The 17,940-nt window shown below is 39.9% G+C and overlaps 3 protein-coding genes across 4 annotated transcripts in view; 1 reads left to right on the top strand and 2 right to left on the bottom strand.

Moving 5' to 3' along the window:
- Positions 1–17,940, top strand: part of LOC134532737 (small conductance calcium-activated potassium channel protein) — a 768,096-nt gene that overhangs the window by 394,880 nt on the left and 355,276 nt on the right. The window lies entirely within an intron of this gene.
- Positions 2,313–4,898, bottom strand: LOC134532708 (uncharacterized). The gene has a single exon (XM_063369475.1). The coding sequence runs from the start codon at positions 4,645–4,647 to the stop codon at positions 3,397–3,399; it is 1,251 nt and encodes a 416-aa protein (XP_063225545.1). The 5' UTR covers positions 4,648–4,898; the 3' UTR covers positions 2,313–3,396.
- Positions 11,540–13,410, bottom strand: LOC134532702 (uncharacterized). The gene has a single exon (XM_063369461.1). The coding sequence runs from the start codon at positions 13,393–13,395 to the stop codon at positions 12,112–12,114; it is 1,284 nt and encodes a 427-aa protein (XP_063225531.1). The 5' UTR covers positions 13,396–13,410; the 3' UTR covers positions 11,540–12,111.

The raw sequence follows: 17,940 nt of genomic DNA, 5'->3' as shown, positions 1-17,940 counted from the left end.
TTTTCGTCATTAAGATGGGTTATTTATTCTTAGTACGACTAATTAAGACGTTAATTTATTTACTGGGTGTGAGTCAAATTAACATTTATTTATAAAACATTTAGACATTTATATACATTATTTATAAGACAGTTTTATATATGTATGTGTGTGTGTGCTGAAGTGCCAGGGCTCAAATCGGATGAAGTCAGTAATTTTCGTGTTAATTTGAACGTTAAATTTGAAAATTTTCATTAATTAGCCACATAATTCTGCTTTAAGAAGTGTAAAAAGCAGATGAACTGGTTTTCCCTAATATCATGTAAATAGTTACGAAATTTTTTTTAATCAGGTATAGATAATAATTTCTCTTATATTTTATATCAAGTGATCAAAATTAATAAAATTTTACTCAAATCTTTTATTCATAAGGTAGGAATGCGGTATATGGGTATTGTTTTTTGAAATAATATAAAGAAAATATTTTTTCCATCTGGAAGGTTGAGTGTGCAAACTTTCATGAAACAGTGCCAAATTTCTACTTTGAAGCAGGATAGGAAGGGCACAAAGAGTGTTTTTTTTTTTAAATTTCATTTGGCAAGTTCAGGAATTTTTTTTTTCCGAGACTGTAATTTTCTTATTATTATAATGGCATGCATGCAAAAATTTTCGGGCAGTACCTTAAGACATAAAACAAGAATTTTGTGTTGCTCATTTTAAAATAAAATGTAGAAATATTTTTCATTTTCTTACCCAGTATCTGTACTCCAGGAGATATAACACTAAACAGTAGTCTTTAATTACGAGCGAGATAAGTGCTTTGCGTATAAATTTTTTTATATTAAAACTGTTTTTTGAAACAATTATAAACTTTCAACATATTTTCCGATTTGAACACTAGGTCTTGAAATACAGTCGTACTCATCAACGAAATCATTTTTCTAACTACTCACCTGCGATATTAGACAAAAATCTGTGTCTTACCAGATGACGACGGCTATGTCCAGTAGAGTCTTCAACGCCTCTGGGCAGCATGCCGTTGCAAGTCCTCGATCGGACGGTGTGAAGGCAGCTTCTTGCAGTCTGGTGCTGTGTGCGGTGGTCTGCTCTTCGAGTTCTGTGTGCCGACTTATGTATGCCGTGTGTTTTCGGGGTCCCTATTTATGTCCGCTGGATTCGTAACGATCTTTTATCTCCAGAATAGTCTCTACTGTAGTCGCCACTTGGATACGTGGTGATGACGTCATGGGGCGGCGCAGGCAGCCAACTTCATAAAGTGGCGATTGTTTAATTAGGAAGGGGGGAGGGGGGTGTTTGGCCTACCACCAGGGAGGAACAGCAGGTGGGTACCTCGCCACCAGGCGTCAATAGTCGGTGCACGCCTAAGTTGCTTACACGAAACTTTGTACAATACGTTACACACGTAACACTTCCACTTAAAATGTAAAATGCGTAAATCTTTATCAAAACAATCAATAATCTTTTCTAAGACGTACTATAGGGGAACTGGGTATGTTGTCCAAATTCACTTAGAACGATTCTGGTTATTTTTCTCAAAATCTGATTCATACAGAAATATTTATTTTATTTTGAAAGTCAAGAAAATCAAATTTTGTTCAGTAGAACCAAAATTAATATATAGGGGTGGGTAGAGAGAAGATGGCGTTTTTATTGAAATCAGATGCAGATAGTAATTTTCTTCTACTTTTGGCTTTCAAGTGTGCAAAATTTTGCAAAGTAGTACACAAATTCTGCTATAGTAACGAACAAAGATGGAGTTCTTTTTAATAGAATGAATTTTTTATAAATAAAGAAAAATATTCCTCTTATTTTAAAAATAAATTTGCACAATTTTAGCAAAATATATTTAAGTAGTGATCCATAGAGGCAGTTTTCTTGAAATTAGACGTAGAAAATTATTTATATATAATTTTTAACTAGAATGCGTTTTTTTTAAATAAAAAATATTATTCTTCAAGAATATCATGTAGATTGAAGAGTGGTATGTAATGTTTTTTTTAATCAGCTAGAGGCAAAATTTTTTCTTTATTTTGAATAAAAAGTGTGCAAAATGTCACCAAAAATTGCTAAATTATACTTTAAGGCGTTGTTATGGTTTTTTGAAGTGATTTTTGAAAGACTACTTATATAGGGGGGTGGAGGAGATCATTTTTATAAATTATATTTAGACATTATTTTTCATCTTAATTTTAACACAAAGAATGAAAAATTTTATGAAGTAAAACCAATATTCTGTTTAAGGGGTGGAAAACAGGGATGGAAGGAAGAGGGGGGTGGCTTTTTTAAAATTAAATGAAACATTAAGTTTCCTCTTGTTTTTAATACGCTTTTATTAGCTTAAGTGGTAACTAACTTACTATGTAATCAAATGTTGAAAGCGAATTTTTACTATCTTTAAACTGTCGTGAATATTTGAAACATTGCAAATATACGTAATCCGTATAACAATTGTCGTTAATGATAATTTACGTAGCGTTCTCATAGGCACCTGCACTGGAACCTAAGTGGAATACACAGATGCACCATCGACGCTAGGACTTTGTTTTCTAGACAAAAAACGAGATCAAAGTGCACTGTCAACAAAGTAACGGGGAACTGTTTGCTGATTATATCTTATCACGTTTGCAACAGATTACCGATTCGCTCGCTTTCCCATGTGACATGCAGCGCGTCGTAGCGGGGGCTTGAATAAAGCCAACTCTCGCGCGTCGTAGCGGGCTTACATCAAGCAGAACTCGCGCGTCGTAGCGGCGGCTTGAATAAAGCCAGGACATGCTCGGTAAAACCGCTCCCTTGAAACCAGAACGGTTAATTACAAACTATGAGGTGTTGTTAGAGGGGTTGGGTGAGATGATTTGATAATATAACATTGGTGTAATACATGGGTGTACACCAAGAAATTTCATAGGCTCACGGAAACGTCTGTCACGTTTCCCACTTCCAAAAAATTCCAGGCTCTCCCCCCCCCCCCCCGGCCAAGGGAACACGAGTGATACAACAACCATACCCGCGTGGACTGAACTGCAAATAAGAAATAGAAATACACAGAAACGGTCCCTTCTCTTCCCATTAAAGGCTGTAAAACACTTTTTGGTCACGCACAGACCCATTTCAAGAGCGCCTAAATTATGTTGCAAAGACATTTGGGTGTGTCCGTATTCATTGTACACACTTGCTTAAACATATAATTGAGTTTTTAGTGCTGCCGCTGCTAAACATCTTTTTTTTCTTCCCTGGATTTAAACAAATGAGCCGTAAATTTTAGCGTTTATTTTTATATTAGAGTAATTGCATAAATTAAAGTGAATACATAAACAAGATGTGTAATTTAATGCTACAGGATTTCTATGGAATTTTTTTAAGACTAAAATTTGTAATAATTAAAAAAAAAAAAAACTAGGAGGCCTTAAACTTAAGGACTCGTTCTAACATAGTAACTACATGCAGCTTATACTCATCACTGTAGCTGTTATTCAAATCTGCAAACAAGGGCTTCAGCTTGGACAGGCAGGTGCCGTCTTCCACTAAGGCCTTCATAAGAACGCCGCGCTTCTCCGGTTCCAGCCGGCGCACCGGCTCGAAGAAGTTGTTGACGTAGAAGGCCTGGTGGCAGTACTTCTTGAACTCCGCCATGAAGACCTCGCGGCCCAGGTCGCGGAGCAGCGACTCCTGGGAGCAGCAGCCCGCGGACCGGCTGACGGCGGCGATGAGCGCGGCGTGGTAGCCGTCCAGCAGGGAGTCCCAGTGGGCCTCGCGCGCCGCCGCGTCGGTGGCCGCGAACAGCACGAGGAACACGTCGACGGCGGGCGAGCTGTACGACAGGAGCTGGAAGTCGATGAGCCTGACCGCCGCGGGCAGACCCTCGCCGTCGTGGCGGAACAGCAGGTTGTCCCTGGTGAGGTCGCCGTGGCAGAGCGCGGCCAGCGGCTCGCGGCCCTCGTACAGCTCGCCGTACAGCTCCGAGGAGTCGTCGACGAGCGCCCGCAGGTGCCGGGAGTAGCGCGCGCTCCCCTCGGGCCGCGCCTCGCGGTACAGGCCGACGGCGCGGCGCACGCAGTTGTCGTTCAGGGTCTCGAGCATGGCGCGCATGTAGCTCGTCTTGCGCGGGTACTGCAGGCGCGACATCAGCGCGCGGAACTCCCCAGGGCGGGTCCGCTTGGCGACGTAGGACAGCGCGTGGAACCTCGCCAGGGCTTCCAGGGCCATGGCGGCGTGTGCGCGGTCCAGGGGCTTTGTCGGCGTCGCGTAGCCGAGCGGCGTGAGGTCGTCCATTGCGACCAGGAACTGCAGGTCGTCCCGGTGCGCGAAGCGGTACCGCGGGAACAGCCCAGAGACGTCGCCGTCGTCGTCGCCGCCTCCTCCGGAGGACTCCAGGAGGAACGGCAGCAGCTCGCCGAAGAAGAAGACCTCGTTGTCGAAGTGCATCGCCAGCTGGAAGCTGGACCTCGTGGGCTCGTCCTCCAGCAGCTTGCAGACGAGCGCGACGCGGCGCCCGGACGCGACCTCCGTGCCCGAGGCAGAGTAGACCTTGGACAGCACGCTCATGCCGGCGACGGCGAAGGGCCGCACGCGCAGGTCGGCGACGGCGGCGCCGAAGTGACCCCTCAGGGCCGCCAGCAGCCACGTCGACTCCTGCTCCCTGTCCATGGCTCGCCTGTGGACTCGACACCTGCAGTCGTCTTCATGCGCGCGTCGCCGGTCCTTCACGTCTTATCGCGCGTACGTGTGCACGCCGCGCACTCGTCTCGTTCAGACACTGTTGCAATCTTCTTGAAGTTCTGTTGACTCACGGTGCAAAGTTCAACGCCTCCGGTTATATGCAAACGCGCGTTACCTAGATTATAATTGTGATAGCTAGCGCCTTGACGACACGCCGTCTTATCTACGAATAACTTAATTAATGATATTTAATTATGTTACCCTGATTGTCAAACAAATTAACATGTTTTTGCATATACGATACTTTAAAAAACAAAGGAAAATATATTTGCATTTTAAACACGTCTTAAAAAGGGTGCTATTTTAAGAATAAATTAAATTTACACATTTATATTGGGTCGCTCATCAGTAATGATGAATCCGATTTGACGCCATTAAAAAAAACACGTTTGTAAGAAATACGTGTTCATTTTCTCGAAACGACGGAATTTATTTACGCTTTTTTCATGCCTCTAATTACTTGATCTTGTAATATAAAGCTATCCCACACTTTGATGGTATAAAGAAACGGAGCAGCGCCCGATTCTTGAAACATGTTTAATTGTTGCCATCGAATTCCATTCCCATTAGCATGTTTTCGGCTACATGAATAATGGAGGATGTGAGATGATATGGTAATTGTTAAGCAACGAATGATGATCGCTATCATATCATATGTTCCTTATTGAAAACGATTCCACTTCATCGATCCATCCAAAACACTCTCGGCTGGTTTACAGGACAGTAAATTAAACCAGTGACACCAACATGTTTACAAATCAAGGGAGGGACAAGATTAAAAGTTTTCTTTAAATAATGCATGTTTGAAGTCAAAAATTAAAAAAGAAAATCCCTTTTGGCACAGCCTACAGGCGTAGGTAGATTTCAACCCCTTGCAGTTATGGTTGGTCGTATAAAAATTTCTTAAGACAAAAATTTATGGTATTACTCGTATTAAATATAATACGTTCAAATGGATGTGATATTCATCATATTATGAGAGCTATAGCGAATAAGTTTATAATGTAGTATTGGGCTAATGACCAGGATATACTTACATATATATAATATTTAACGTTGAATTCGGAACAATAATTAGAATCTAGTTTTTCCATTTATGTGTTTTAATATTTCGAGCATATTTGAAAGAAATTGCAATTAAGTAGTTCTCCTTTTTATTTTCTTAATATCAGTATAAAAATAAAAAATTATATTGGATTCTTATATTTTTAAAATTGAAATTAAAATTATTTTATGACTAATTATAATAATATTGTGTTAATTAAAGAAATACTGATGCTATTGGCATAAAATTAGTTTAGTATTCGTGTAGTTTATCAAATTATAATTTATTTTTATTTTACTTAAGTGCTTATACTATTGTAAAACTCCATAAAAAATTTTATTTAATAATTTTGTTTGATTTTCTCCCACTTGAAAACCCATACTTCAAGATTATGCACACTGAAGTAGCTCCGTGAATTGTGATTATTTATGTTCAGGTTAGAACTGTTAGCTCAAACAAAACACAATTACATTTAAATTAAAATTATAATGACCTCTTTTTTATAGACAAATCTTAAAATATTATCTTAAACTTTCGGGTGAATCATTTTTTTTACAACCAACCAACCAATACAGCAAAAAATGAAAAAAACAAGGGATAAAGGACACAAATAATTGCATAACTCCCTTAGTACACGAACAACCGAATTTGTTCAAGTGCTTTGTAATTCTTATAATTTTATCTACAATTATCGTCTGAAATTATCTTTTATAAGACAAACTATTCCTGTAAAGGGTTGACAAAACTAGGGTAAAAAAAATTATAATTTTTGTACCATGCACGCTATTAAATCCGTTATTACTTATTGTGATACCTTAAAATATTATTTAAAAATTTCGTCCGAAATAATTTTATATACGTTCAACCATTACTGCAAAAAGTGAAAAATAACAGACGAATGACAAAAAAATTATGAAATCCTTTGGTTAAGTGCACTATCAAATCAGTTCAAACTGTTTGTACAATTTATAAATATTATCTAAAACGTTTGTCTGAAACCATTTTTGATACAACCAATCATTGCTGCTAATGGTGAAATAAAAAGGGGTTAAGGAAAAAAAATATCCTTACTCCCACATTAAGTAACCTGTAATATCTATAATAATTAACCGTAAATCTTCTTAAGAATTATCTAAAGGCTTGGCCCGAAACTATTTTTGATAAGACGAACTATTACTACAAGTAAATGAAAAATCCAAGGGTTAGAGTAAAAAAAAACCTTCGGTACTATGTACTATGTATCGGATACATTCTTATTTATTTTAAACTTTCTAAATATTCTCTAAAACGTTTGTCTTAAGTATATTTTTATGTAACCAACTATTACCACAAGGAGTGGAAAAAGCAAGGGTTTAAAAATAAATAAAAACATAAATTTTAGAAGGTATAATATAAATCCATTATATTTTATTGTAAAATTTCTAAACAATGTCTAAAACCTTTCGCTCAAAACAGTTTTTATCGAAGAACTATTAACGCAAAAACAGTGGTTCAAATATACAAAAAATTCAATACTAACTTTCTATCAAATGCGTTAGAATTTATTTGAACCATAATAATATTATCTTAAACCTTGATCCAAAACCATTTCTTAAAATACTACGTATTGGTTCACGGAATGAAAAATATTATTTGAATGTCAAAATTCTTTTATAAATACCTTAGTAGCCATAAAAAAAACTCGTTATAAGCTAATCTTTTGAAAATATTTTTTATCATATGGAATATGAGAAAATGTTTTATTAATCATTTTGGAATATTTTACAACATATGGAATGTCAAGTTCATTAAGTTTTTAAAACGTTCCAGAAGTTTAAAGAAGTTTCCAGAACGTTTCCAGAAGTAATAGGTACTAAGAAATCTACCTATGTTTTTACGCTGTGCCAAAATTGGATTTTTATTTATTTTGTCATTAAGACTTAAAATGTAACACTTTTTTAACTTAATGCAAAGAATACTTGCGCTATAAGGTAGACAAGTATTATATTTTTTTGTCGATAAAAATTAAAATATTTAAAATTATGCATTATGCTTAAAAATTGGTTTTTTATTTAATTTTTTTTTAAATTGGTCCTTAAGTCAAACGTTTGTTGATTTAGTTAAAAACAAGTAATAAATACATATATATTAATGTTATTAAACACAAAAAAAAACACATGTCAACTTTGTATGAAAAAAACACGTTTATAGTAAAACGTTTTCAAATCGTCAATGTGTGTGGACGATGTTGGAACATAATTCCCGTGGTTTTCGTGTATAAGCATGCATGGCGGAGGAAAAACAGTATTGTTGCCCGCTGAGGATTATAGTTAGAGACCGGAAAAATTCGCGGATTCATTTCGCGATATGCTGGAATGCAAATAATTGCACCTTTATGCAACTTCTGCTATTGGTTCACTATTAACCTGGAGGACTGCGGGCCAACTATAGACCCTCAGTCAAAGCAGTATCGAATCACGAGTCTTCCAATTGAGACGCCTCAGGTCAGCCGCCAATGAACAGGCGACGTTTGCCCGAGTGTGCACAGGATCGTGGAGTATAGCCTGGAGGTCATTGAACACGCGAATTTTTCCAGTCCCTGATTATAGGGCTAACTTGCTGTATAATTTTGTTATTTTCTTCGTTTTTTTTTAATCCTCGAAGGGAGGGGTCCGGACACCCCTGGCTGCGCTCCTGCTGGAGGCACCCGAGGGCGTGGCGCACCCCGGTGATCAGCTAGGAGAACACGAGTAGCCTCTCCTCGTACCAAAGGTGCGTGTGCTTTGCGAGCCCCGAGAACTTCGGGCGGATCCTACTTCTTCGCCACGCGCCCCGGGTCTGCCATCGCGCGCCAGGCCCAGGATACATGCGGCTCGAGGGCGCCATGGTCTCGGTGACCAACAGCCCCGCGCGCTAGGCGATAACTTGGGGTCTAAAGGTGTCATTCTCTGGCGGTATGATTTAAAGGTATCACATTGTTGTGCCTAACACGCCAGACTCTTGATTTACTGGAATCTGTAAACCATGTAGTAAGTTTGACTACTGAAATCTGTGGTCTACGCTCACCTGAAGAGATCCAAGAAGATCGAAACATGGATGCTTACATTTCTGAACCTTGGGCAGCCTCACGGAACAGGTGCAGAAATCTGGGTCGTAAAACCACAATCCCAGATTTCTGCACCTATGCCGTGAGGCTGCTCAAGGTTCAGAAATGTAAGCATCCATCATGTTTCGATCTTCTTGGATCACTTCAGGTAAGCGTAGACCACAGATTTCAGTAGTCAAACTTACTACATGGTTTACAGATTCCAGTAAATCAAGAGGCTGGCGTTTTAGGCACAACAATGTGATACCTTTGAATATATATACTGTATAGAAGTCGCGAGTGGATAGGATTTACTCTACGTTTTTTAGAAGCGTATGATGAGCAGCTTGGGAACTTCACCGCTGCAATGCGCTGCCGTAACGTCCTGTATCGTCTTAGTTGTTATTTACACGTTAGAGCGCAGCGCTGTCGCCCGCTGTCATTCCCCGCACCCCTCAACCATCATTCACTGCAGCTCAACGTCGTTCAACGGGAGGGGGAAGGGGTGTTTGAAGAGTTAGACACTTGGCCGCTAGGGACCACCACAAGTCGATGCCCTAGAGATGGTGGCGATTGCGGCGGTGAATTAACCAACTACCTCAAAACCGTATTAGAAATTTTAACCTGGGCTGGCGACTTCTATACAGTATATATATTCAAAGGTGATACCAATAACTTGGGGGGGAGGCTTTTTTCCCTCGTCGACGGGTGCCGTGCAGGAGGATGAAAGGTCGTGGTTAGGTCCGGCACGCCAGCACCTCGTTGGTTGTCCCGGGCTGGAGTATCCCGGCGTCGACCCCCGGGGCAACTATCGGCGGCTACCTCCTCCCCTAGTTGGGCCTCGCGTCGCCACGGAGAACAAGGACGGAGATGAACTACTCGTCAAGGTCGCGCGCGCCTACAACTCTTCCCTCTCCTCTTGACGACACCGCGACAATTGGCCGGCCTTGGCTGGTCGCGCGACGGGTGCAGCCTTGTCCTGGCGGGACCGCTTCCACACCTGCCGTGCGGGCGCCGACCAGCAGGCGAGGCGATCGCCATCAGGCTGTTAGACGTGGTCGCGGTGCCTGCTGCGGGTTGGGGGGGGGGGGGGAGGGGAGGGAGGGGGAAGGTTTTGCAGCTTGTCTGCGTCGGCTGGAAGAGCAGGTCTCCAGCGACGTCACAGCGCGTCGTGCGAGGAACGCAACGCGGCGAATTATTTCTCTTGTGATTACAAATAAATTTCAAAAAATTCAAAACCAGCTCCTTTGCTGCTCTGAGGGAAATTCTAATAAAAAAACATTTTTTCAAAATTTGAACTAATATTTCTGTGCAAGAAACGACCATTTTAAGTACCTACCCTTTTACAGGAATGGAATTATATAGAATTTACTCTTGGGATAATTTAAAAATGTTAAAGTGCATACTTTACATACTTAGCATAATGATTTGCAAAGAATTTTAAATGTATATATATTTTTTTCATTTTGTCAAACATAAAAATTAATTGTTTAATGCTTTAAATTATGTTTTATGAAACTTTGAAGTTTAAAATAAAATTAAACTTTGTATATAAAATATTTTTAAAAATTCTTTAATAACTAACACATTTAAACTGAACAATTTTTTTTCTCACATAGGCTACATGACTCTGGCGTGATGGAGATTTGTTTTTTATGTATGTATACATTTGGGTGTGTGTGATATTACACTCTACATGACTGCACTTGTTTTTTTTTTTTTTTTATGATTTCCTAAAATAATTCCAAGCAAACGCTGGGATGGATTTTTTCAATACGCCAGGGCCAGATCTTTTTCCAATGCCTGTTTTGTATCTCTGACGACACATGACATTTATTTCATTGTTTTCTTACCATTTCACATTATGATGAAGTAAAACAACTATAGAACTTCAAGAAAAATATTTTTCTTATTTTTTAGGGCGAATATTAAGTGAATTTTTATTGGAATGAAAATTTGCCAAGCAATTAATGTTATGTTAAAATAATCGAGTAAGTTATTAAATAATTAATTTGTAATATTTGTTCAAAGGTGCCTAGATTATTTCGAATTTTCATCATTATGGCTTTTTTCGGAAATTAATTTACCAGTTTAATTTTAATTTGATTAGATTATTTATTTATGTGATTTGTTTACGAAATAATTTGAACGCTGTGCATTAATACATCATCTGCTTCATAAATTTCGAGTGCTAGTCCTTGAAACAATAAAAACTGACAGACACACATATGTAGGGTTAAAACAATGTTAATAATGGTTTCCCAAAGAATTACACACGGTCATAAAATTTTGATGAATTATATCATCAGTTAAAGAATTAAAAATAAAAAAGTGTCAATCCGTGAATAATATTAACTTAGGCGGTCGTTCAACAGTTTCTGTGAAATTTAAGTCTAACTGGAAGGAGTTAGTGATAGATAGAGACCTGTAAAATTCGCGATTTCAAATCCCTAAAGGATAGACTCCATGATCCTCTATGCACTCGTGCAAAATACATCTGCTGATTGGTTACCGACTTGTAACACCTGTTGACTGGAATTATCGTGATTCGCTAATTCTTATGTTAAAGATTTTTCATTGGCCGAGAGTCCTTCAGATAAACTGTGGCCCAATCACTGAAGCAAAATAATGTCAAAAGTATTTGTACTCTATCCTGTCGCGAAATGAATCCGCGAATTTTACAGGTCTCTAGTGATAGATTTCAAGAGTTATTCTAAAATTATTTTCTTTTATTTAGGGATAAATCTTTTTTTTAACGTTAACTTGAATATAAGTGAATATTTTATTATCAAGATTTACATCAAAGATATTTAATTTGAGAATTAATGGCAAATAGCAAGACTTTTTAATGGCACAAAAATGTTAACTTCTTTTCATGCCCTATCAATCAAAACATCTTTATAATTTAAAAATTCACAAAAATAATAAAAACGTCTTGTTTAAATTATAAACCCAACATTTAATGTAAACCGGGATAGTAAATGAACATGAAATGTAACCGACAGTGAGATATGAAAAAAAAAAAAATCTGTATAATTTAAACTTAATGGGTGATAAACATAAAACTTTTAAACCTTGTTACGTAAAAAAAATTAAATCAAAGTTAACACCTAATAACGTATCAACCTAATTTAAAACACAGCAAACCACAAAACATTTAAATAATTGAGATAAGTTGATGGTTATAGAATATGAGGTCATGGTTAACCTCAAAGGAAATTTTAATAACGAGAAAAATGAATTCACGCAGAATACCCACGAGCAATCACAGGCGAATACACATTCAGAAATAACCTTTGTCTATAACATCTTTCACTAACGCGCCAAGGCTGCGCCTACCTTCCTCGCCGATATTTTGCATCACGCATGAGACCGACGACTTGACATCTCCTAGTGTTTTTCCGTCGTCCATGCTGGCGAGCAGGTCAGGGGGAAGCATCAAGAAGGGCTGGAAGAAGATGGCGATGAGGAACCCGTGGTGGCAGTGCCTGCGGAAGTCTTCCGCGAAGAGCTCCGCGGAGTACTCCTTCTCCAGGACGTCTCGCCCGCACCCGAGGAGTCGCTGCATCGTCTCCAGCAGAGAAGTGCGGTACTCCAGGAGTAGCTCGTCCCAGTGGAGGCGCCGCACCTCGGCGGACGCGCTGAGGAACAGCAGCAGCGACAGGTCGACTCCCGGGGAACAGTACGTCGCCAGCTGGAAGTCGATGAGCACGAGGGAAGTCGGCACGCCGTCCTCGCCGTACCCGAACAGCAGGTTGTTGCGGTTGAAGTCGCCGTGGCACAGCACCGCCAGCGGTTCCTCCGGGTCGGCGGAGCCGTCGAAGCTGTCGACGAGGCCGAGGATCCTGTTCAAGTCGTCGCCGGCGCGCCCGGCCTTATCCTCCGGGAAGAATTCCGCGTACGCCTGAACGGCGTGGTCCAGGCACTCCCGCATCATCGTCGGCAGCTCGTCCGACGTGAGCTGTCTCCAATGTTTCGCTCCGGCGACGACGACCTCCTGGAACTCTGCGGGGGTCCTCCTCTTGGCCGCGAGGGACAAGGCGTGGAACTTCCCCAGCGCGCGCAGGGCCAGCCGCGAGTGGACCAGGTCCAGGGTCTTCGGTGCGAGTCGGAACCCTCGCGGTCTCAGGTCTTCGACGGCAACCAGGGCCCGCCCCGGGTCCGCGTGAGCGCAGACGAACCTCGGGAACATCCGCGCGATGATGTCGTCTTCCCCGGCGCGCGCCCCCAGCAGGAACGGCAGCACCTCGCCGTAGAAGCGGGCCTCGTTCGCAAACTGCCGGTCCAGCCTCCTCGCGCTCCGTCGCGGCTCCCCGGGCAAGGTCTTCACGACCAGAGGGCCGTCCTCAGTCTCGACGGAGAACATCTCGGACGCGAACCCGTCCCCCGCGGCGCAGAAGGGCGTCGGGTCGCCCACGCGGGCGCCCGGCCCCAAGTGGCGTCGGAGGACGTCCCTCACCCAGCGCCTGTCGGCGTTACCGTCGCCGGTCGCGTCTCTCGAGTCCATGCGCGCGCCGCTGGGACCAGACTGCCGCCGACCGACCCGCGTCCGACCTGGGTCGCACATGTCGCATCGTGGTACGGACCCTGAACTATGGTACGCTGGCAGAAGTTAATGGTACATTTCTGAAACAGTTCAAAATGCTATTAAATTCATATTTTTCTCCCCTTAACTTATATCAAATTTCAAAAAAACGCTGTTACAAAATAAATATGAATATTGTATGATTAATGGCTTCTAAATCAGTTCATAAGACTATTTATAACAACTAAAATATGGAAACTATTCTGAGGTTAAAATGTAATACATCATTGCAAAAGAGCATGTTTCACTGTTTGTTTGTGTTGCTCCCAAATAAAAGGTCCATTGGCGTATGTATCACGATTACTTCAACACGATAATATGTAACGACAGGCGCGATTATGGTACGAGCGCCACTTAAATGGCGTGTCCGACAAGCAAACCGGCTTGGACAAACATGCTGGTCGCTCTCCCTCCAGCAACACAAATGGAACCGTGTTTAGGGAGGGGGGGAAGTGGAAGAGGGAGGGCGGAGGCACGATAGCGCTCTCTTGTCGGCCTTGGGGCTTGCCAGATGCGTCAGTCAGTAGTCATTCGTTTGAGTTCCTACAGCGCGATGGATGTGAGCCTGTTAAACCAAGGACGGGCGCAACAAACATTTGGCAGTCGCGTATTGTTTGAAACCATATTGGAACCAACCCTGTAAGGCACTGTCACGCTGTCAAATATTTGTATTATCTAACATGAATGACAATAGAGTTGGAGAGGAAGTATTGTATGGAATTAGGCTTCTAATTTTCTCCATCAAATATATTTGGACATATAACATCAAATTTGTTTTATATCACGACATACTATCACATTTTTTTTTGGTCTGAGCTATCTCAAACTTTGCAAATTTTTTCTCAATTTTTATAATTAACTAATGCGTCGGAATGCAAGGGCGATTTTTTAAAACGTAATATTATGTGGTTTTTTATATTTTTTACATGAATAAATTTAAATCACAATTATATTCGTTACATAATGAAATACATTTTCATAGATTTTTTTTCCAATTATAAAAAAATAGTTTAAACTTAACGCATAATATTTTTTTGTGTATGACATTCATATTAATATTATTTTAGCATTTCGTTGTCCTTGGAAATAATATTTATAGTAAAATTATTGTTTAAATAATGTTTTGAGTTCAAATAAGCTACTTTTCAATGCCCACTAACAGTTCATTAGAATAATTACACTTAATTTTTTCACTAGCAGATTTAAACCAAATAATTGGTAGAATAAACATAACGATCATGGAAATTCAGACGAGGTAATTGAATACTCTATGTATATTTTTGATTAAATATATTAATGTCGTCTAGAACATACTGGAAAAAGCCGAAAATTTCGCTAATTTAAATTTATGGAATATTAGTAAGCAAGAAATGTCACAGAGAGTGTTTTATTTCGACATAAGTGAAGTGTTTTGTTTATTCACTTCGTATTTCTGTTATCAAGTTATAAATAAGTATAGAACTTCATATTGTAAATACAAATTAAAAATCTAATAGTGTTAAAATATTATAGAAATACAGGAAAGATTGATTTTTACTGTAATATTGAACATAAAATATATTTAATCTCGGGCATACCATGTGGTGTACATTTAAGCAGTACCTAAACATTGTTTAAAATCTTTAGTTTACAAAATTTATAAAAGAATCGGGGTCATTAAATTGCGCGTTATTTCCTTAATTAAAATTAAGGTGCTATAATTAACTTTTTTCAACATCTCAACCATAATTTATTTACGTAAGAAAAAAACATTAATGTGCAATGTAAAATGTGTCTCAAGTTTGATAAAAGAAAAATTATGTTGTGATCTTAAAATTATAATACAGATACAGTAGTATACAAATGTATTTCCTGAAACAGGCTTCCAGGCTGTGGTGCTGTGTGTCCTTTCCGCCATCTTGGATTTTGACGTCACGACGGCCATCTTGGTTGACCTTGACCTTGACCTTTGACCTTTACCTTGGATTTGATCCTCAAAACTTGCCAAATTTGGGCAAAAATTGCCCAAAATTCCTCAAAAATCGCCAAAATTCCCATTTCTGTGAAAAAAAATTCCACCAAAAATTCTCAAAAAATTCCACAAATTAAAAATTTCTCTTTTCGAGGGAAAAATTTCCCGTTTCGAGGGAAAAATTCCCGTTTTTAATCCTTAAAAATCCCAGCGACTAGAAATTCCTAAAAGCGGCTTAAAACTCCTAAGAGCTAGCCGCTCTAAGCCGTCGAGGTCATGACTTTGAAAACTAGGATTATGACCGCCATTTCGAAAGATGACGTCACCGTTGCAGTTTCCGTTACGCCCGCCATCTTGAAAATCCGCAATTTTTATGTTAGAAAATCGGGAAAATTTTTAAAAATCATTAAAAAAATTATTTGATCGAATTAAAAAAAATATTAAAAACCACTGTTGCAGTTATCTTTACGGTCGCCATCTTGGATTATATAAATGTTACATATTTCGTTACACCCGCCATCTTGGTTGAGTACCATGTCATTCTTACACTTTACGTTACGACCACCATATTGGATCCTATTAATGTTGCAATTATCGTTATGGTCGCCATCTTTAAATTTAGTCACCATCTTGAAATTTAGACGCCATCTTGGAAATCCGTAACTTTTATGTTAGAAAATCGGGAAAAATTCCAAAATTCATCAAAAAAAAAATAACTTAATAGAATTCTGAGTGATTATATCGATGTACGTCCTTGGTTCGACACCGGTGAGGGCAAAAAATAAAAAAAAATCAGATCATTCCTCCACAGAAGCCACCTACAGACTGACCTACCACCACCAATAACTAGGTATTTACCATCAGCTGGTATGACGTCATGTCCGCCATCTTGTCTTTATCCGCTGGAGGGATCCATCTTGTTTTCGTCTGCTAGAGTGTGCTGGAGTCATGTTAGTATAATGTTCTGTTCACCATAACTTTGACCTTGACCTTGGCCTTTGACCTTGACCTTGAACTTTGACCTTGACCTTGAAAATTGACCTTGGCCTTTGACCTTGACCTTGAACTTTGACCTTGACCTTGAAATTTGACCTTGACCTTGATGTCCATCACGGATCCGTCATTTTATGTTCAGTACATGTTACCAGGAGCTACCACATGCTAGTGGTCATTGCCACCATCATGTTTTCGTCTGCTGGAGGAATCCATATTGTGTGTACTCGTCTTACAAACATGATAATTTTTTAATAACATGCTACAGTGCAGTAATCATTTATTATTACTGAGGTGCCCGACATCTTGAAATTCGGCCGACATCTTGAAATCATGTAATTATTTAGTTAGAAATGCGGGAAAAATTCCAATAGTCTCCGAAAAAATCAATTATTAATTTACAAATTGAATCGATGGATCCCTGTCCACGGTTCGATTCTTGACCAGAGACAGTTGTAACTAATTATTAAATAAATGTTAGGATCTGTTTTCCATTACCTTTCGCGGAGTTAATTAATCATTCACTCTACGAAAAAAAAAAAACTCAAGTCAATATACCGGACCAACGAATTTAATCAGTGCCGATTAGCCTATTATGAAAGTATAATTTTTCAATAATCTGAATAACATAAAAACCGTTCATGTACAAAGCCACACATATAGATCAATTGTCTTCAGTCCATGAGAACGAGTCATGTCATTATCAGACGTATAGGCTAGTCATTTCAGGACCACATGACCTTCGTAATCCATCGTGACATTTTTATACATTCTAAAGGACCAAGTGACCTTAAAAAATATTTTAGTAACACCAAGAGGTGATAAACTAGTATATATTCAATCACTACATTTTGTACTACGCGCAATCAACAAAAAAGGAAGCACCAACAACGAAAAGACAGCACCACCAACGAAAAGGAAGCACATTTGGAAGCTCTAACAAAGAAAAGGCAGCACCGCCAACGAAAAGGAAGCACATTTGGAAGCACCGACAAAGAAAAGACAGCACCGACAACGAAAAGGAAGCACATTTGGAAGCACTGACAACGAAAAGGCAGCACCGACAACGAAAAGGAAGCACATTTGGAAGCACTGACAACGAAAAGGTAGCACCGTCAACGAAAAGGAAGCACATTTGGAAGCACTGACAACGAAAAGGCAGCACCGACAACGAAAAGGAAGCACATTTGGAAGCACCAACAAAGAAAAGGCAGCACCGCCAACGAAAAGGAAGCACATTTGGAAGCACCGACAAAGAAAAGACAGCACCGACAACGAAATGGAAGCACATTTGGAAGCACCGTCAACGAAAAGGCAGCACCGACAACGAAAAGGAAGCACATTTGGAAGCACTGACAACGAAAAGGCAGCACCGACAACGAAAAGGAAGCACATTTGGAAGCACTGACAACGAAAAGGCAGCACCGACAACGAAAAGGAAACACATTTGGAAGCACCGACAAAGAAAAGGCAGCACCGCCAACGAAAAGGAAGCACATTTGGAAGCACCGACAAAGAAAAGACAGCACTGACAACGAAAAGGAAGCACATTTGGAAGCACCGTCAACGAAAAGGCAGCACCG

The sequence above is a fragment of the Bacillus rossius genome, chromosome 1 (genome assembly GCF_032445375.1).
Source record: "Bacillus rossius redtenbacheri isolate Brsri chromosome 1, Brsri_v3, whole genome shotgun sequence".
Taxonomy (NCBI): Eukaryota; Metazoa; Arthropoda; class Insecta; order Phasmatodea; family Bacillidae; genus Bacillus; species Bacillus rossius.
Note: the sequence above shows the minus strand (reverse complement) of the source record. Positions and strands in the feature narration are given on the sequence as shown.